Here is a 21290-nt window from a genome sequence, read left to right on the forward strand (position 1 = left end):
GCGTACCGATACGCAACGTTGTACAAACTCCTAGAAATGTTCCTAACAACCTAGTTTCCTTGGTTGAAAAACATCACTTCTTCGATGAGATAAAAAACGATCAAGAAACGCTTTTTGTTTATCCACTTTTTACTAGATGGCGCTAGCTGTCTATCAGTGAAAATCTTTTTGTTTTCTTTCAGTGCAGAAGTTACATATCTATAAGATAAGCAAACTGGGCCGTTGTGAACATTGATATGTATTTCTAAAGATTTTCGTATTTATACACGATGATTTTTAAGTTCGTGGATCATGAAGTAGCAAATCCCATAGAAATGTTAGCAGGTGCCCGACACCCTTAATTACCGGACTGTGTTAGCGGTGGAATAATTGGCGCATTCGACAGGCTGCTCCAAGTGCGCATGCGCAAACCAGTCCAAAGCAGGCCCGAGTCTCACCAAGGTTTAAAGAACGATAAAGGTTGGTGGGCTCATGTTTCGGGCGGCGCTAACCACCATTGCAAACGCGAATAGGCTTGGTGCGGGACGTTGTCTTCTCATTCGATTCGCGTGTCCGGTGTCACTCGATGCCCGGAAAGAGCTGCACCGAACGTCATCTCAAGTGACGCGGTAGCAGTAAGCGAACCCGCGGAGATAAGAGCAATGTGCGGAGAGCGGCTTGTACCACAGACGTCTACGATGTGTCACTGCCTTGATCATTCTACAGCACACATAACGCTGAAAGATTTTTTTGGATTAACTGACTGGTAAAACTGAAGCTTGATGTCAAGCTTAAACCCGTACTAACCAGCCAACTTTTAACAAGTTTTGCTTTTACTGATTGGTGTTGAATGGCTTCATAATGCAAAAAAGAAGAGATCATGTTCCCTCTTTTTCAACCAGCACTCTGTAGACCGCTCTAGCTCCTGTTCATTTAGATGGCTTAGCGTCCATGCCCCGCTGGTAAAAAATGAAACTAGAACTATTCAAGGCGCTTTCTAGCCGCTTCCCTGGCAGGTTATTGCTTAGTTAGTTACCGCTTAGCAGCTAACTAGTTTGAACGAATCGTGCGGGGTAACCTCACAGCAGCTTCTATAGGCTTGTAATGACCAAGCATGAAAGAAAAGCTTAAAAACATCTTATACCTCATTAAACTGGAGTGCACTCCTGTTATACATAAAATACAATGGCTGCATGACAATAAGATAAAGCGGAGGCATTTGGCCTCATATTTTTCTGTCCAGAGCAGTTTTCAATAGTTCCTGGGCAGCCAAAAACTGCTGTTTCAAGAGAAATTCTATAGGCAAAAAAAAAAAGAAACATACGGAGCAGCTCTGAAGCAGTACTGCTGTCCAAAATGACAATAAAAGAGACCTATTAAAGGTGTCTGACGTGGTTTGTGTTTCCCTCTTCTCGATATAGCCTTCGTGTTTTTTATTTCTTTTTCTGTTTTGTATAACTTTTGTAGCATTCTCTAAGGGCTTCCGTAGCTGGAGTGAGAAATGGAAGATCAAAATGGCCATATAAGAACGGAAATAGACCTTTGTGTCTCGTCGTCTGCGCAGTTAGCGGCTGGCATCTGCACGCCCGCTAAGGGGACCGTCTGAATGCGGTCGTCCTTGTCGTCTGCTATTATGCCGCTCACGTGACAACGAGCCGTGCGGTGTGTGGGCGGGGAACAACGCAGGACCCGGTAGTAAGCGCCGGATGAGATCATTCTTCGCCGCGAGGCGTCGTCTGCTCGCGTGGGACCCGCACGGTGGCTGCTGCACACGCAAGCGTACGTACACGGCCCAACGCTCGAGTTACTTTTCTTTTTTGCGGTGCTCCGTTCGGAAAGAGGCCGGTTTTGGGCGCGGGAGAAAGTTGCGACAGCAGACGACGCTCTTCGCTCAACGATCGTCTGCGCTCTTTCTTTCGAACGGCGTTTGTCTGCTTGGACAGTTGCCGCCGTGCAGACGATCTCACTCCGGCCCCAGTATTCAAGCTGTCAAGGGGAAAAAAAAGGCACTTTCAAGAGCAGAGGTCTGGACGGAAGAGTGATTGAACGCTTTGGAAAAGACTATTGTGTGCAGTGGGTTAAATCGGCGTTGTTCAACGCCTGACATTGCCTGAAGGCAGCGGCTACTCCTCTGGCTTGCACCGTTCCTTCAGCGACTCTGCTCCGTTGACTGTGGATAATTCGTCTGCTGTGTGCGTAGCTTTCACGATGGGACCAGGAATCTGGCATCTGTGAGCGCCACCGAAATCAAGGTAGGCAAAATAGTGTTCAGTATAATATAGGGATTAGAGAACGTATTCGCGTTAGAAAAAATGCTAAATAAGGACGTGCGATGTGCAGCGCAGACGACAGGCTCGTTAGATGACTTACATAATGGGCAGTGAGAGGACGCGATTAACGTGCCAGTGTGTAAAGGCGCCATAAAAATCTGGAACAAGTAACGTATTAATTAACCGGACGTTGAGTAGGAGGCTGTGGAAATTATTCGAAGAGGTCTTCCTCCCAGGCATTTAACAAGGTGCAGTAGACTTTTGCAGTAGAGTACGAAGTAGTGGGAAATCGATGGGAGGAAAACATGGACAAAATATGTTCCCGCTACTCTGAAGTCCTTCAATTAATTAAAATGTGCACGCTAGTGCAAAGTTCTGCGTGGCGTCATAACGTGACGTAACGCCGGTGCGATGGTCCGGGCATCAGCTGTCATGAGTCATGACTGTGGTGTTCAGAGGAGCGTTTCACCTGTATTTTTGTTGTACCCAATTTAATCCTTTTAAAAATACATTCAGGCGCAAAACGCTTTTCAATGCCAATGCGCGGCTCGCGGTTTTTCACACCTCTGCATCGTTGCTGACTCGTTCGTTTACAAATTAGCGTACTCGTCACCGCGGTCGCAAGCGACGGAAGTCACGCTTCCGGTCGCGTGCAAAAACAGCTGACTTCCTCACTCCGCTGCGGATGTTCCATCGTCTTTCATTGTCGCTTCAACCGCATATTACGCTATTGTCAGAGTACTGTATACATCACAACTATAACGGTCGTGCGTTAATAATTACATAAAGTGTATTCGAACCCTTGGAAATTAAATAATATTTTCTGGCGCTATCATGACCCCTTGATTAACTTTATCCCGTTTTCCACAATCATTTTCATTAGCCGCTTCTTTCTGCTTTTAAATTTCTGCTACTTTTCTTTTAAATTATACTCCGTAAATGCCTCGTTCATAAGAGTTAACTGTTTCGAGTGTTCCATTCATTGATTCAGCACAAATAAACATGACCGGAACCATAATTCAACCTCACTTTCGGAGCCCAATACCACGGCCAATCTCCTTCCTCCGTTGAGCACGTAAGCAAACTAATACAGCAGAAGGGGAAGAAGACGACGACCAAGAAGAACGATCCGCCATGGAGTTCGGAGATCTACCGCTTGAGCTTCGCCTGAAGATATTCTCGTATCTTCCCCAACGCACACTTCTAGCGATCGCCGACGTTTCGTGCGAATGGAAGGACCTGGCCTTCGACCCCTTGCTCTGGACCAAGGTTACGATCAGCCCGTCGTTTAGCGCGAGGAGCATCGTTCAGATCCTAGAACGAGCTACCCTACTTCGAAGCTTGCACATCACCGGGGGGGCCACCGTGTACATCGACGTCATCGCCCCCTTTCTGCCCCGTTTTCGGACCCTCAGCGAGCTTATCCTTAACAAGGACGCGCTGTCCTTCAGCGTCATGCTGGAAACTTTGAAGAACTGCCCGAGCCTTTCCGGTGTCATGCTTCTGGGCGAATTCGTGCTCATGGATAGCGAAGTTGCTGTCCTGAGCTCACTCCCCCACCTCAAGTCGCTGGTCCTGTCGCCGGGAGTTCGCGTTCAAGACGAAGCTCTCCACCAGATAAGCCGCGGATGCCCTGGACTCCGGCGTCTGGAGTTCAACTCGGACCACATTTCCTGCAGAGCCACGTTGACCGCACTCTCGCGACTGCAGCAGCTCACCTGCTTGTCAGTGACCACTCTGTGCAAGGATGCGCTGCCTTTCGTCTCCGTCAGCTGTCCGCACCTTGAGTACCTGCACATTGGCGCGCTCAAGAACACCAGCAGCACCACCGAGACGGTGAAACTTGGCGAGTTCCTCGGCCTGAGGTGCCTGACCGTCAACAGCCGCGGCGAGGACAACTGGTTCAACGCCACGTCTCCCGCCCTGACCTCCCTCAAGTGCTTCGACGTCCCCGAAATGCGCCTGGAGAAGCGGGAACTGCAGCATCTGCTCCGGAACTGCGGACTCTCGCTCCGGCACATCGAGTTCAATGCCCACAGGCTCGCGGGATCTGTGCTGGACGTGCTGTCCGTCTGCCGCAGTCTCGAGAGCATGCACATCTACGGCCTGTCCGGCGACAACCTGTCGCTGGCTGCGCTTCGCGAGTTCCCAAAGTTGGTCCGGGCTTCCCTGAACGCCGACGAATCTGCGGTCGGAACTATAGAGCAGCTGCCGCTTATGGTGGACTCCCTCTTTGACGTCCCCTCGCCGCTTGATGGGGCGTGGATGGTCCTGGACGTGTTCTGTACTTCGCAGGTGTCCCGCGATGCCGCGATGCCCGCCGTGTGCGCCTTCAAGGACTTCATCGATTCCAACACGCGCGTGTCGAAGGAACAGGTCCAGGACACGGAGCGGAGGGGCGGGGGTTCACGGCCGTGGGTGTGGCGTATAGTGACCACCTGGTTTCCACCCGCGATCAAGACACTCAAGTTGCTGGAGTTGAACCTGGGCGGACGTTGACAGCGTGGTTCGTGAGCGAACAAAAAGATCTTTCAGTGTGCACCCTCACTTGCAGTCGTGTCATTTCTTTGCGTCAGACCCCTTGCTGCGCAGTTCAGTTCATTGTCCTCAAAGACCTTTTGTAGCGTAAGCTACACTAGCCGAGGTTGAGCAGTTTCACGTAAACCTTGAAGGGCCGTGCTGCGCAAGCGCAGTGAGCATTGGATTGGATTGGATTAAACTGGATTGTATTGGATTGGATTGGAAATACAATCCAATTGGAGTACGGGTGTGTAGAGAATTGGGTCCGCACATTCGCTGGTCTGCGCATTCCAGAGGAGTGACGTCATAGCCGCGGTAGACGCACTGGCGCCGGTGCCTGCCCAGCTGTGCGCCTCCGTTGCGCAGTAGCCAAGTATGACGCTGCGCCGGAGCCCCTTGATAGCCGCTTCGCGTGGCTCCTGGAGAGCCGTGCGGCGAATGCGCGAGGAGCAGTGACTGGACTGGACTGGACTGGACTGGACTGGACTGGACTGGACTGGACTGGATTGGATTGGATTGGATTGGATTGGATTGGACTGGACTGGACTGGACTGGACTAGGTTGGATTGGATTATAAATCGTTTTACCAGCAGTAAGCATGTTAATAAGCTAATCCTAGACAACCAGGAAACCTAAGAATAATCGGCTGAACCTTAGCTTACGCGTCGTATATACTAGCATAGCCCAGCTAAGACACTAATGTTTTTGTTATTGAACGCCCACAAAACGTCCAGGAGGCGTCCGCAAACACAATTTACCATGACCTAAGCCGGTGTCAACAAACGTTAGCATAGACTTTTTAGGAGTCCTTTCGGTGCCGGTGGGATTAAACTTCTGATGCCCGTAAGGCACGTTTACATTGCCGTGGCAGAAACGTGGCGAACCCAGTTCCGATATGTTTATGAAAACAACTGCCGGGAGGTACGAAGGAGAAAGCATGTAGGCGTAGCTAAGCGCTTGTTTTCCTGAATGGATCACCAACTCGTTGAGGAAACCGGACTCTTGCAGTTTCTGTCGCGTCGACGTCATGGAAACAGCGCAGTTCGCTCGGAGGAGCAGTGAAGCCACTGCGCTAGCAAGATGCGAATAACAACCCTTAGGCCACGTGCGATGATTTATTGGCGCGAAGACGCTACAAGCCGCACTTGCTCAGGCCTACCTCTCTGGCTTCTTCCAATAAGTTACCTCTATCAATCCCTATACTGTGCCTGTTTAACAGTTATTCAGTGTACTTCTCCTAATTAGTAGCTTTCCCGTTACTGTCTGTGGACAAAAAACTGTTTAGATTTATTTAAATAAAACAACGCGATGAAGGCGCAAGCACCTTGAGCATATCCCCGCTGTTCGCTTATATGTACGTGTATGTGTATATGTATATATCTACCAAAAGCGTATCCACCCCTTCGTGTTCTGGTAACGCTCCCCGAAATCGAAATTCTGGACAAATCCCTGCGCGTTTGGTCGTATTTCAAGCTGTCGCAAACACTCACGACTAAAACGTAGAACTTGCGGGAAAAAGCCAGTGGTTGAAATTAGGGTTCCTGGTTGTGATATAGTTGTGAATGTGTATGATACATACCAGTTGAAAGTTGTTTGGCTCATTGCAAGTGTTAGTTTAATTCCAAGGGACCAAACAGAAATGTATTGTGCGTGGTTATGAAGCCACAACACCGTTCTTGGTATAACATTCTTGGTACCGTTCTTGGTATAACTTGGTATAACTGCTATAACATTTATTGTGTCCAAACACATTTGATCGCGCAGCCTTCCAAATTGCGTTGCACACACTGTCGATATATTGCCGATACCATTTTATATACGACATATTTTTGGTCTTCAGTACCGCACAAGATGGACGTTCGTACGAAAAAAAAGTACATATAATTATAGTGCGCGTCAGCGCCAAGCTTCCTTAGGACGGCGCTCTAATATTTCAGTAACACAGCCGCAATTTCTTAGCTCTGGCGTGTAAAGCGTGGCATTAATGTATAACTCGATCATTGATTCAATTGCTTAGAAATTTAAACAGCCGTGGTGAGAGTCCGACACACACTGGCGATCGAAGCGGCCAGTGCATGGTTGTATCCGTACGTACGACATCGATTTTTTTCTCCTTCAAGGATCACAGCAAGAGATGGCAGATTTAGAAGAGACGTACTACAGATATGTGTATGACGAGAACAGTGTGCGGGTTTTCAGCTCTTATAACCCGCTCGGGATAACCCTATTTCTTCAATTTCTCAGTTTTGTCGTTTGAAGCTGAAGGTTTGTCGACATCGGCGAGCTCTCTGTCAGTGCGCTTGTCCTGGAGGGCATCGTTGGTCGGGTCCGTCTGTAACACGATTAAATCCTTGCTGCCATGCGCCGGCACTGGCGTGGTTCTTCTGAAAAAGACGTCAGGACTTGCTGGTGTCTCTCTAGCTAACACATGTGACCCCTCCGCGTCTGAGTGTATTTGTTGCGGAGCCAAAGACGTGTCTTTCTCGAGTCTCTCGCCCGGGACAGCCGTGCGAGCGGCTTCCACCGAACCGTCGCTTGGAGTAATGGGGAGCTCGTTTTTGTCGCTGGTTACCAACGTGCCTTGGGCGGCCGCTTGCAGGAGGGAGGACGATTCCCGTGAGATATCGGCGGCGTCCGAGGGTACGGGGTAATCCTTGTGCTTCTGAATGGAGGTAGTAGATTCGGACACCTCGCTCGGTCTAGCTGTTGCCACCGAACTATCACTCATATCAACGGGGTCTCTGCGGTCGCTCGCGGCCAACACGCCTGAAGGGGCCGCTAGCTGGACTGGGGATGGCGGCCGCTGCGAGATTTCGGCGTCCGAAGGCACCGCCTCGTGTGGCTGAACAGAGGTGATCAGTTCGGAGCCCTCGCTCGGTCTAACTTGCCGAGTGGCTGCTGCAAAGCTATCGCTTGGGGCAATGGAGAGTCCGGCTTCGTCTCTTGCTCCCAACGTGTGTGGGGCGGTCGCTGGTTGGACTGAGGATGGTTGCTGCTGCGAGATTTCTGCGCCCGACTGCACTACAGAGAGGTCGTCGTGTGGCTGAACGGAAGTGCCCAATTCAGCCTCCTCGATCGGTCCAACTGCGCGAGGGACTGCTTGCGAACTATCGCTTGGAGCAACGACGACCCCGCCTTTGTCTCTCGTTTCTAAAGTACCTGGAGCGGCCGCTAACTGGGCTGGCGATGGTTCCCACTGCGAGACTGCGGCGTGCATGGGGAGTGCCGGCCCATGGGGTTCCTCGTGCGGCTCAACAAAGGCGTTGGATTCCACTGGTCTCACAGCTTGCGTGGCTATCACGCTGTCATCACTTGGCGCCGGGAGGAGGTCGTCTCTACCTTTCGTTAGCAATTTCCGTGAAGCGGCCATCGGCTGGATTGTAGACGCCTTCGGCTTATCAGTAAGTTCACTTTCCGAGGGGTGTGAGGGAAATGAAACCTGTCCGACGTCGTGGGGCTTTAACGTTAACAGTTTTTGTTGATCAGCGTTGACTTTGACTGTAGGCTTTGGCTCGGCTTGCACGACAGAATGGCGAGGCGCTGACACTACTTTATCTTGAATCCCTCTTATCGACATCTCTCCGGGTGGGATTTCTACAGGTGGCTGAGAAAAGTCGGTTTTGCTTTTACTGCCTGGTGATCCCAGACTATGCAGGGGCTTTGTTGGCTTGGTGCTGTCAATTAGGGGTTGTTTTACGCCAGAAAGCGTTCTTCGGCGGTATGGAGGCACGACAGAAGAGTCCAATAGAATATTTTTTTCGGGAAGCTTTGTATCTGGCAAGTTATCTGGATTCGGTAGAATGTGTTGTGCTTGACTTAATGACACAGGCCCGTGCCTTGCATAATCGGGAGTGGCAGGCTCATCTCTGACCGAAACGGCAGTAGTGCTACCTCGAATCAGATGGGGCTGAACTTCGTTGACAGATTGAGGATGTCCATATGGAAATATCTCGCGGCTCGCATGGTCTTCGTCTTCTGTGACATCTAGATTCGTTAGGGAGGTGATCTCACTGTGTGTACCAGTAAGGTCACCCGTGCTACGTTGTGGGGGCTCTGCTGAAGAACTGGGAGAGTCGACCCAGGAACTGCTGCTCTTTGGTTGCTCCGACAACTGGACTTGATGACCAGAAGGGCTTAGTTCGTCGAGACTCCTGCGATGACGAATTGAAAGACGCCGAGCGTTGACTTCCTTAAGCGCGACAGAGCCCTCAGAGACCCGCCTGTTGGAGTCACTGAAAGGACCAGTGTGATATTCTTCGGGGACCTCCCCCGGCCTGATTACGACCGCTGTGCTCTTTTGGTCTTGCGTGCTTGAAACAGGAGTGCGGAAAATTCGCCCTTCCACTGCTGTGGACGAGGGTGGCTCGCCCTCCCGCAGAAAGGACGGCTGAGGCTGTTTAGGGGTAACGGGCTTTCCAACGGCTTCTGCTTCGACGACGCCGGTGCCAGCCCCGTCGCGGTGTGAAGGTACAGCGTTATCGCTCCGCCTGAGTACCGCACCATCTCTGCTCGGAAGAGGAACTGGCTGCTTGAGAACGGCAGGTGAAGCTGTTGCGGGAAGTTGCGGTCGCTGCTCGTCGCGTGCCACGAGAGCCTTCCGTTCTGCTGGTTCCGTTTCGATGACGCTGGTGCTAGTTTTATGTGAGGGCACTTCGTTCTCGACGCGACTAAGTACCACGCCATCTCTACCCGGAACTGGAGTCTGGTTTTGCAAAGGATAAGGTGTGTTTGCTTCCAAAGGACGTCTCTCCTTCATGTCCATCCTCATCATTTGCTCCTCCATGCCCGTTTCTTCAGTGCCCAAATCAACGTCGAGTGGCTCTTTCATGACCAAACTAGCCTGGCCACTGTAAGGGCTTATTGTCGCGGGAGGAGCGCTTTCTTCTTCCGTGAGTGCTGCGTCGCGCTTGGAAACGACGGCACCTCGTTGCTCGCCTCCGGCCTCCTCGGCAGTGCTGTATGCTTGCGCCCTGCCCACGGCAGTATCCTCCGCGATCACTTCACGTTGAGTCGGATGAAGCACGGATCCATCCTTCTCTGCGAGAATAGGCTGCGGGGTGTACGCAGCTCCATCAGACTTATCAGCTGGCATGCGTGGAAGTGGTGTTTCATCCAAGTGGAAATTGGAGTCCAGGGGTGCTAATTTATGAGGCCCTGGTGTATCAGTTCGACTCACAAGCGCCGCACCTGCCAGTGTCAGCTCCTGTCGAGTCTGAACCTGCTTTTCGCCCGCTGGTAACATGGACGTAGAGACGGCGACAACACTTCGTTTGCACGGCAGAGGAATATCCTCTACAGCATGCACATCTTTTGTGGACACAGAGCGTTCGGCGGGGGCAACTAGTGAAGTTTCCATTGCGGGCTTGGAGTGAGTAAGAACGAAAGAAGACCGCGAATTCACCATTTCAACTTGACCGGAAGACACATCGTTTGCTGAAACAACTCCTGACCCAGAGGTTCGCTGTGGCGACGATTCGTCCACGCTAAACGACTCTGTTGTGTCTTGGACGTCGTGCCTTTTTCTCACAGGCTGCAAAGCTTCCCCTGCAAGTGCAGACTTTTCACCCGGAGATTTCAGCTGTAACTGCACCGGTGGGGATGCAGGCAGCTTAATTGTTTCGTCGACCAGCGCGGTTTTCCCCGGAGACGGCAAGGACACCAACACATCTTTCTTGGTCGAAGCTTCGGACGGAACATAAGGGTACCGAGGCTTGTTTGGTACGCTGCGTTCTGTGCTGCTGCGATCTAGCTTCGCCTTGAATCTATGAACCGTTGGTGGCTTATCAAAGTATGCAATCATCTTCGGTACTTGGACTCGCATTTCGCTGGATTGTGTCTTTAGAGGAGTTCCTTGAACTGTTGTCCGCGGCGAAGTTACTCCTGGCGGCACCAACGTCTTGTCGAGATGTATTGGTCTACCGAGTGCATTAGACGTCTCAGATGACTCCTGTGCCGACACTGCGGACTCCCCTGCCTCGCCCGCTTTGTCTTCAGGTGTACTGGGAATGCTTGGAGATTTAAGGGAGGGTGTTGAGGGACTTAAATGAGTTAAATCTTCGTTATCCGGAACTTCCACGGACGTGTTAGGTGGCACCTTGCGGCTACTGGGGGCCAAAACTGTGGCGCGCCGGTCTTGCAACTCCGAATCGATGTAAGACTGTAAAGGAAGACTCGCGGCCGAAACAACAGCCGGGCTACCTTTTTCATCTAGTGCGTGCTGTTCGTAGCGGCCGTGGCCAGACATACTGGTGCCATGCTGTTCATGTGTCGAGGCTTGTTGCGACATAGAATCGTCGGGGATGTACAGATCGGTCCCTTCCAGCGGTTGTGTCTGGCTGGTTGTTTCGTGCAAGTTGTACAGAGGGTTTGAAGAACTGTTCAAGGTGCGCTGGTACCCACGGGAGCGTGCATTACCAATGTCAGGGTAGTGCGCCTTCTGTGTCTCCGCCCACACACCCGGCACAACCTCTTCCGTCACAGCGGCGAGACCACTCCGCCTCGGGGACGGCGCTCCGCCCTGTGGCCGGCCCCTCACCAAACGGTCCCGAACGTTAATTTCGAACTCCGCGGGCGCAACGGATTTGAATTGCGTGCACCGTTCCGCGTACACGTTCAACCCGTCCTCGTCGTTCCGGTCGCCGCTCCGAGACCTAGGTGCGCGAGACACGTGCTGCGAGCAAATTTTTTTTTTAGGAGGTTCGTCTGGATTTTGTGCTCTGGCTGCTTTTTGAATGCTTGTGATGCTCTCCTCCGCTCTCTCTTGGTACGCGGCCGCCACTTCCGTGGCGTCTTCTTCGACTCGAGTCGGCAGGCCCATTCTCAGCTGTTGGCTCCTCCGTGGTGCTGGTGTCGGTGTTCCCCGCTGTTCGCGCCGCAAGTCGCCGTCACTCCGGTCGATCTTTCCGGCAGTCTTGACGTTGACACCGAACCGCGGCGCCGGACTTTCCTCCTCGTCGTGGTCCGCGTGAGCGCACTCGTTATACGACAAGTCAACGTACGTGAATGCATGCGATGGCTTCGCACGTACCGTTGTACCAAGCTCTGATTCATCTGGACGGAGCCGGCGGTAGCGGTACTTTGAACACGCGGACTCGGCCAGGCGCAGCAGTAGATGGCAAGCGAGCAGCAGCAACACCACGACGACGAGGCCGCCCATGATCACGAGGCCGACGAGCAGCGGAAAGTACGGCAGCTCGGCTCCCTCGTTGTCGTGCTCGATGAGGATGTCGGGCAGGTTCTCCCGCTTCCCCCTGACGGCCAGTGCCACCGCAGTGTAGGTGTCCCCAGTTCCGTTGCCAGAACTGTGCTCTGCCTCAGCTGCGGACGGTGACAGCACCTTGAGCAGGAGAATCATGGCCGCGTTCCGGACCAGCGACCGGGCGCCCCAGGTCATGGCTGCACCCGACGCGAGGCGCCGCGGCTAGGCCGCCGCGCTGTACGATGTTCGATCGGAATCTTCCTCAGCCTGTGACGACACGCGCACGAGGCTGCTTTCGTTTTCGCTCCTGGACGAGGGTATATCGGTCACTGATGACGGTGATGAAGGAATGGCGCATGTCTAGAGAAAGATGAGGAACTATTCGTATAAGATCGCCGAGGTTGTCAAAAAAACTGGTTGGTTCCTCTGTCATAGCAATCGGTAAAACAAGAAAGTGACATGTGCAGCGAAATCTGCAGCTAAGCACGACTGGCGGGTCAGCGGCTGTCTTGTGGGTGTGCTTGGACAGCGACGTCGTGCTAACGAGTCACTTCGGCAAAGCAGTACTGGCATCATTTCCGTGACGGACATGCCGTCAGTGAAATCTTGGTGCATCCGGCATAAAACAATTTCGTGTTAAAATGTACAACCCGAAAACGAACAACCCGAAGTATAACGTACTCTTTAGCACTGAAGGTTGCTTACCCGCAAGAAGACCCTGTGTGCAGGGGTGCACCCTTTACAGGCCGCTTGCTTCGTTGAACTGGCGTTATTTCCGTAACGGATATGACGTCACCGAAATCTTTGTGTATCCCTGAATAATAAAACACTTTCGTATTAAACAATGAAGGAAGCCCAAACTAACGCGTAAGACTTGAATGTAACGAAGCTGTACGCAAACTTCACGACCATCCCGACGGTTTACGTCCACAATTGCAGCCGATTTGTTTCAGCTTCGCGGCCGCAACGACCTTTACTCCATCACTATGCCTATAAGTGTCAGCTTCCTGCATTTTTCTGTGAATGATAATCATTGCACATCATCTTGGAAGGGTGTACGCTATGACGTGTCTTTCTCGTTCCGAGAAAGTGTTGCCACGATTACGGCGAACGCCGGAGTTCTCTTGGCCAATCAACGTAAATGGATATGCTCGGCCTTTTCTTGGTATTTTCAACTGCGGACACGAAAAATTACGATGAGCTAAACAACTTGGCTGTTAAAAAGTGATTGTAGGCGACGCAGCAACTTTCCCGTTTTGAATCCAGGGTACTAGCATAATTTTAATACTGCGCAATACTAGCAGCAGCAAGCCATGTACCATACAGGCAGAGCGCTGATCCGGAGAACCAATAAATATCATTGAATGCTTTCTGTGTACCTTTTCATTTCCAAGAACTTTGCCCTGAACTTGTACGCTAATTGTGCTGCCTCAGTTTCGCCTTCGCGTTTTCTGCTTTAGTTTGGTGAACTACCGCTGTTTCTTTGCCAACTTTTCTACATCACAACCATCCGGACACCCGAGTTTGCCGGGCGATCGCAGCGCCAGCCGCGGCAGACACGCACACTAGTCGCGCCTTCATCGCCCCCGAACGTACCTTAGTAAAGGCGTCTAGCATAACTTTATAAGCGCGCATACCTACTAAATTGCAACGATGGCAGCAAGGAATGTTGTAGACGGTGGAAGCCTCGAAATAAGACGCGCTGATGGAATAATATCGCCTTCCGGCCGAGCCGTAGGCTGGCACACTGTGACTGTCGTCTTTTGACAGATTGTCCAGGGCAGTAGACACGCTCCTACAGTCGGCGCTGCTTCTTCCTCGTTCCGAAGGGCGTACGGGAGTCGAGCACCTCTAGCCGCTGCAGGCCCATGGCATCGGGTACTTGAGGCAGTAGTACAGCATGTCGTTGGGCCAGTTGGTACTGAATCTTACTAGTAAAAAAACTGCGCGGACAAGACAGGACTAGGAATAAGGGGACAGGACAGGCGCAACCTCACAATTATATGTCGGCCAGACTAGCCGCTGTGTTCATCATCATCACCAGCCTATCTACGCCCACTGCAGGGCAAAGGCCTCTCCCATTAATCTCCAATTACCCCGGTCATGCGCTAACTGGGACCAATTTATCCCCGCAAACTTCTTGATCTCATCCGCCCATCTAACTTTCTGCCGCCTCCTGCTACGCTTGCCTTCTCTAGAGATCCACTCTGTTACCCTTAATGACCAACGGTTATCCTGCCTGCCCATTACATGCCCTGCCCAGGTCCATTTCTTCTTCTTAATTTCTACAAATATGTCCTTAACACGCGTTTGTTCCCTGACCCACTCCGCTCTCTTCTTGCCCCTTAATGTTGATTGATTGATTGATTGTAGGGTTTAACGCGCCGACGCAACGCAGGCGATGAGGCGCGCCGGAGTGGAGGGCTCCGGATTAATTTTGACCACCTGGGGATCTTTAACGTGCGCCGAAATCTCGTACACACGGGCGTTTTTGCTTTTCGCCTCCATCAGAAAAGCAGCCGCCGCGGCCGGGAATCGAACCCGCGACCTCGTGCGTCCCGTAATGTTACACCTATCATCTTCCGTTCCATTGCCCGCTGAGTCGTCCTCAATTTAGGTTGAACCGACTTAGTGAGCCTCCAAGTTTCTGCCCCGTAGCTGAGTACCGCTAAGATGCAGCTGTCATACACTTTCTTCTTCAGGGACAATGGTAGGCTGCCATTCATTATGTGAGAATTCCTGCCGCTGTGTTAGTAAACGTTTAAGGGAACACCAGCTATCCAATAGACAAAACCGGCTCGCACCTTCGAAGGTGCGAACCGGTGCACCTTCGAAGAGGAGCAATGGATATTGCTGAATGAAACTAAAGTGCTGTGCAGAAGCCGGGAACAAGTCACCCGCGAACTGATAGGGATCTTTTTTATTCCCAAGAACCGCGAAAATTGCGCCAGCGATACGTCGCTTCCTAAGTACGGGTATGAGGTTGAATTTCTAAACAGGATGGTGCACTGATAAAAGAGGAAGAGAAACTGGCTGCTTTGTGCGCATGTGCGGGGAATTGTATACATATTCATGTCCGTTTTTTTTTTTCAAACAATAAAGTTAGTTGTGAGTCTGCGCCCGTCATCTCTCCTTTATCCTAGTCCTGTCTTTCACGCGCAATTTTTCTACTTTTAGGACCTTTCCGCAGCTTATATTACGGACGTCCGCGTGCTAACAAAGCCGGCAGTTGAATGGGAGATAACGCTGAAGAGGACAAACTTCGCTTAAGTCATCACCTTTCGCAACCGTTATCGCCACAACAAAGGGAATGGGTTTCACAAGCTCGAGCGCGCTTCAATAATCCCGTCATCACATGTCACCGCGTTGCGTGGACGTCATGGCAATTGTTTCATCTCCAACGTGTGTCTCCTCTTTAGGCGTGCAGTTGTTCGCCGAACGAGACAGCTGACGGGCTTGCCTTTGTGTTTTCTCTCAAGGAAGCAGCTTCGAGGAGGATTAAGTGAAGATTCAAGTCTGCCCCCGTGTACCCTGGTTCCGTCACCATGAATCGGAAGGGGACGCACCTTTCCCTGGTCCTGGTGAGCGAATTTATTTCTGAATGAACGTGCTTTGGGCGCCATAAAAGTGGGTTGCTTTTTCTGGATCTATATACGCACGCGGTACTCAGCGGGTACAGACGGTGTGGCGATTTTGCGACCGCTCGGAGTTTTCGGTTTCTGTGCGGACGACGCCGTATTTTTAGGGCATCGCATTGCACTAACGAGTATGCTGCAGCGTTTTCGCAGTCTTCACTGATAAAAACTGTCATAATGGGTGTAGTCTGAAAACGTTTCGATACTGCGATGCCCATTGTTGTACTAGATTGTCCGATACCCAATGTTGGTTGCGATTCAGTCATTGCTTTAGCGACTGTAACGACGCTCTACGTGAACACACGTGTAGGCTTCAAGCGTAGTCTTACCCTAAAAATGGCTGGCTTTCCAGCCGAAACGTAGTAAAAATAAATATGCCATGGTCTTCTTGATGACTTCAATTAAATATATGCGTAGAGGTAGAGAGAGAGAGGGAGAGAGAGAAAAGACAGACAGACAGACAGACAGACAGACAGACAGACAGACAGACAGACAGAGACATAGGTGGTTCAGTAAGAATTTAAGTCTTTGTTGTCAGAGCTGACTTCACCACATCTATTACATGCTGTGCGTACCGTTTATCATGAATTGCTTTATTTTATAACTTTGAATATGTGGACATGATTACCAACCTGGCCTGTGATCTGCGCGTTGACTTTAAACAACTGCAAGTGTCACGTACGGTAGCTTTAACGTGGCGAAATAACGTTTATGGGGAGAGATTAATGCATTTCACAGGAATAAAAATTCCGGAATACTTTTCCCACTGAATTGAAGAGCTTACCTAATACTACAGTAAAACTGAAGAAACAATTTTTGAGCAGACTGTGGCTTTTTTCTTTTTTGTGTGTGTGGGAAACACTTCTTATTTGTACAATCATACACTTACGAATTTCGTAAACCTAGCCTTTTTTTTTTCTTAATGAAACCATTGATAGCTATCGTGTTTGTTGTATTTTCACTCTCAAGTCTCTGGGTGAGTCCGCAGCATGCTCTGCTGAAACTTTTTGATTGTTTGCGCACATGTAGTTTCGTTTTCCTGTGATCCGATCGTTTAAGGAGAGAAAAAAAAAGACCTGTACTTCGTAAAAGTGAATGCTAATAATTACCTGCAAGTGATGTTTACCCTGTATGTGTACCTATACCTGTATCACCTGTAATTGATGTTTCCCCCTTCTGTCCATTACTTTTCTTATTGAACCCTGCACTAGCCTTTGGTTACGGGTCCATTCAGTGTTTGTAAACTTCATGTGGCAAATGGTAATAAACGTTCCATCCATCTATCCATCCATCCATCCATCCATCCATCCATCCATCCATCCATCCATCCATCCATCCATCCATCCATCCATCCATCCATCCATCCATCAATCAATCAATCAATCAATCAATCAATCAATCAATCAATTAACTGACCTATACATTTAAGTTGAACTCGCATATCTCGAAAAATCGGCTAAGTCGAAATTTCCCCCGGCACCGAAACATTTCCTATACATCCCATATATTTGTTGCCCTTTATTTCCAAGTATATTTTTCGAACAAACTGCGGATAGTACCTCGAAATCTTAACTGGGAGTGGAACGAATATTTCGCCGCCGCGGACCGTTTCGCAAGACTTGCGCGATGCTGCCACACCTAAGTCCCCGGGTTTTTTTTTTTTTTTTTCGTTTTCTTTTGGTTTTTTTTTTTTTTTCGTTTAGCCGCGCCTATACCACAACGCCGACGTTTTCCCTGAACGTGAAGTCTGAGCCAATCTGTATAAACTTCGTGAAGCAACCCCATGGCCCGTCATATGACGGTAGAGACACGCGCAGAGGTACAGTGTACAAGAAGATATAGGTGTGTCGTGCGGGGGAAAACCCAATGGACAGCGCGGGTCCCAACCGGTGAATGTATCTTGTAAGTTTTTTTTTTTTTTTCTTATTCTCTTTGACACCTTTATGAAAAGCAAGATTGAGAAGATGTTGTTGTAGAGCTAGTAAATAGTAGCGCCTTTTTTTGTAAAGAGCTCGATATTTCATGTCAATTCGCCAACTTTGCTTATCTCGAAAATCCGCTTCTCTCAAAATATTTCTCTGTTTTTACTACTTCGAGTTAACGAGGTATTACTGTATTCCCATTTTCCGCCAAGGGAAAAACTGCCGCACTAGGCATTCATGCCCGGAAATACTGTGTAGAAAATAAGGAACGAAAACGTCAAAGATTAGAGAACTATCGCCTTCGCCCGGATACCAAGTATTGCGGAGGTGGTTCTCTCGCTTCCGGCGTAAGCACTCTTGTGTGTCCCACATCCGCCAATCAGCCTGTGTTGATAAAGCCGTGAGATCGCTTCCGGTTTCTCGCAGCGCAAGCCATTCCGTCTCTATACGCTGTGCCTCGGACGACCGGACGCACCAAGCTCCCAATGTGCACCAGAAGGCGTGCGCCGGGTGTCTTTGAACAGAAATTCTCGACGTCGAGTTTTCTCTTGTGATGGAGGCATCCAGCGTCACCGATATTTGTGCCGCACGTCGAGGGAATCGATACGAACAAGACTCACTCACCGGGAGGAACGACTAACTTGACTCGAAGCATTGCCACCGTTGAAGCTGCGGGACGCCATTGTTGTGTGCGCGGGGAAGCGGGAAATGGATACAACGAAGAAACGACTGATGTGTGCTTTTGGAATCAACAGTAAGTGCCAGAGCGTGTACCTGCTGCTGCTAACGCGTTTCAGAGTTTCTAGCACCGAGCATACAAGTAAATAGCCCAATAGAAACGTGTTTGGAGAGCAGCGTTATCCGCAACACGGGCGAGAACCGGCGTATTCAGAACGGTATTGTCGTTGGCCGCAGTAGTATGGCGCCCGCAACACATGAATGTTGCTGGAGAGCGTCCGAAAGCGCCGTCAACTTCAGTACTGGAAAAGTCGCAAAAATGAACTCGCGGTAAGCCCGGCTCTAAGAATAGCCTGAGTGATACCCAACGCAGATAAGAAGTAGCAGCGGCAGAACTTTGGACATAATGGCACTACGAAAATTCGCTATACTGAAGATCGCTCTCGTCGCGCTTGCTTTGTGTGCCGTGTACGTGACTCGACGGGCAGTGACGTCAAGACCGGTGGTGGTCCTTCTCTGGACGTCCTGGTGCGGCAAGCAGGACTATCCTTACTTCAAAGAAGGTGTAGTAGATGCCACCTGTCCTCACGCCTGCATCTTCACTCGCAACCGCGGCCACCTCACCTCCAGCAACGCAGTGCTGTTCCACGGCAAGGACATCGATCTACAAGACATGCCTCCGCGTCGATCCGAAGAACAACGCTGGATATTCTTCAGCCTCGAACCGCCCACCGCGACGCCCGTGCACGTGCTGAGAAAGTTGGACGGGCTGTTTAACATAACCATGACGTATCGCTCCGACTCTGACGTCACGACCCGCTACGGATACACTTTTAAGCGGAGAACCAAGCGAAGGAGGGTCGCCCCACGTCGTTCCGGAAGCTCAAGAACCACGGTAGGGAAGAATTCTGCTTGGTTAAACGCGACGGCGAAGCAGAGAGCCCTAGCCGTGTGGATGGTTTCCCACTGCAATACGGACAGCCGACGCGAGACGTACGTGGACAGACTTCGTCGCGTCATCGGCGTGGACGTCTTCGGGAAGTGCGGTGACCTGGTCTGCGAGCCCAAGGCCTCGGACACTTGTCTGAAGCAGGCGGCGCGCAACTACAGCTTCTACCTGTCCTTCGAGAACTCCATCTGCCGCGACTACGTCACGGAGAAGTTCTACAGACCGCTGCTCTTCGACATCGTGCCCGTGGTGATGGGCGGTGCCAACTACTCGCGGTTGGCCCCGCCGGGCTCCTACATCGACGCGCTGGACTTCGAGTCTCCAGAGGCGCTGGGCGTGTACCTGGCCAACGTGGCGGCCAAGCCAGAGTGGTACGGCTCCTACTTCGTGTGGAAGCAGCACTTTGAGCTCAAGTACGAAAGCGTCGCCTGCAAGCTGTGCGCCAAGCTGCACGAGGGTATTGACTCCGGGCGCAAGTACACCTACCAGAGGTTCCTCGAGTGGTTCCTCGAGGGCGCTGGCTGTTCCAACTGGGAGCAGAGAATTCTGTCTTGACTCTTCCTTCTCATAAACTGTGAAAAATAATCGGGACATTCGTACTTTCAGCCTCCATCGAAATGCCCCGAGGTGGACTAAGTTTCTGTAAAAGAAAATCTGGCCTTCACCTGAGAAAGCTGTACAGCTTCCTGGGAAAGCCCGCAGTTGAAGAAAAATTCGTCCTGATTTAGGATGTAGCCGTGTAGCTGCATCTCAGATGGAGGTCAAATTTTCCTTTGCAGTACTTTCAGTGTGTTGCCTACAGGCTTGACGCCGCCGAAGCTGCACGAGGATATTGACGCCGGGTGCAAGTGCACCTACCGGATGCTCAACTGGTCCTCGAGGACGCCGGCTGTTTCGAATGGGAGCAGAAGGTTCTCCCTTGACTCTTCCGTTCCAGGAACTGTGAAAAATAGTTGTGGCATTTGTGAATTCAGTGTGTGTGTTCAATAGGCTGGTTTGATGTAACCAGCGAGTGTGCCAAATCCAAACTTCGGGCTTTTGCTTTCTGTAAAGGCTGTGCACGGTGATAGAATTATACTATTCATGTACATTGCAAATTTTTGGGGGCACTGTATTCATTACTACTCCCATCTTTTGTGGCTAGTCGTATGTTTGTATCTTTGTGGCGTACATACTGCCATACTGCCATCATCATGGCTGTTATTAGGATCACTAACAGTACAGTGCAAAAGCACTTGCAGTGGAAGATTTGGTGCTGGTCTGGTTTAGAATGGCGTCAAGTATTCATTGGAGTGCTTACATTTAGGTAACGTGAAACGGCAGTTGATTTACCCGATTACGACAATGTAGAAAAAGTCCAAGAACATCTAGGCACTTCTTATGAGCTATGAATGCGAAAGCGTTCATGTCCAACTGAATGCGCAAAGTGCTCTTTCGAGTGGGTATGTTCACGTTGCAGCCAATGGGAACCGACAAATTGGCCGGGACCTTCTGACGCGAGCTGTCATTGACATGAGCCAATCCGCTTGAGTGGGCGTGTGGGCACTGTGGGTGGCTATGTTGTCATGTTTACAGGAAGTATTCAGAACATTGGATTGGGAACAGGTGGGAGCAAGGGTTAATGGAGAATTCCTCAGTAACCTCAGATTGGCTGATGGCGTTTCCTTGCTAAGTTACTCGAGGGACGAATTGCAAAGCATGCTTACCGCACTGGACAAACAGGGTAGAACCGCGGGCCTGAAAATTAATATGCAGAAAACTAAAGTAATAATCAATAACCTCGGGACAGCGCAGCGGTTTGAGATAGGTGGCGGGGCAGTGGAAGTGGTGAGCGAATATATCTAGCGTCACTAAATAAAGGCTTTTAGAGTATCGGCACTCTTTTCTCTCATTGTTATGTGCCGCCAGTATTTTCATTGGCCGGTCGGCACCACGTGATATTGGTTTACATATGGGCGCAGCCATTTTGTTTCTGAGGGCCTCTCCCCTCTCTCTCTTTCTGCTGCGCGGACGCTAGAGCGGCCGGTCGCACCTTGTCCGTCGAGAGATGGCAACACTGCAAGCCAAAAACAAAATGGCCCCTAGACGCTCCCGGGCGCACGAAGTGGCGGTACTCTTAAGCGTAGCTTATTTAGTGAC

The 21290-nt window shown here is 50.7% G+C and overlaps 2 protein-coding genes across 2 annotated transcripts in view; both read left to right on the forward strand.

Moving 5' to 3' along the window:
* The first annotated feature begins 1772 nt into the window (after nt 1–1772).
* Nucleotides 1773–21290, forward strand: part of LOC144138073 (multiple inositol polyphosphate phosphatase 1-like) — a 69710-nt gene continuing 50192 nt past the window's right edge. Inside the window, exons 1-2 of the mRNA XM_077670161.1 lie at nt 1773–2231; nt 15447–15548. Of these exons, the coding sequence (XP_077526287.1) occupies nt 15513–15548 (36 nt within the window). The 5' untranslated portion in view covers nt 1773–2231; nt 15447–15512. The remainder of the gene's footprint in view (nt 2232–15446; nt 15549–21290) is intronic.
* On the forward strand, nt 17787–21239 carry LOC144139178 (alpha-(1,3)-fucosyltransferase C-like). The gene has a single exon (XM_077671610.1). The coding sequence runs from the start codon at nt 18609–18611 to the stop codon at nt 19704–19706; it is 1098 nt and encodes a 365-aa protein (XP_077527736.1). The 5' UTR covers nt 17787–18608; the 3' UTR covers nt 19707–21239.

This window comes from Haemaphysalis longicornis, unplaced genomic scaffold, assembly GCF_048455015.1.
Source record: "Haemaphysalis longicornis isolate Haplotype H1 unplaced genomic scaffold, Haemaphysalis longicornis Haplotype H1 scaffold_5, whole genome shotgun sequence".
NCBI classification, from domain to species: Eukaryota; Metazoa; Arthropoda; class Arachnida; order Ixodida; family Ixodidae; genus Haemaphysalis; species Haemaphysalis longicornis.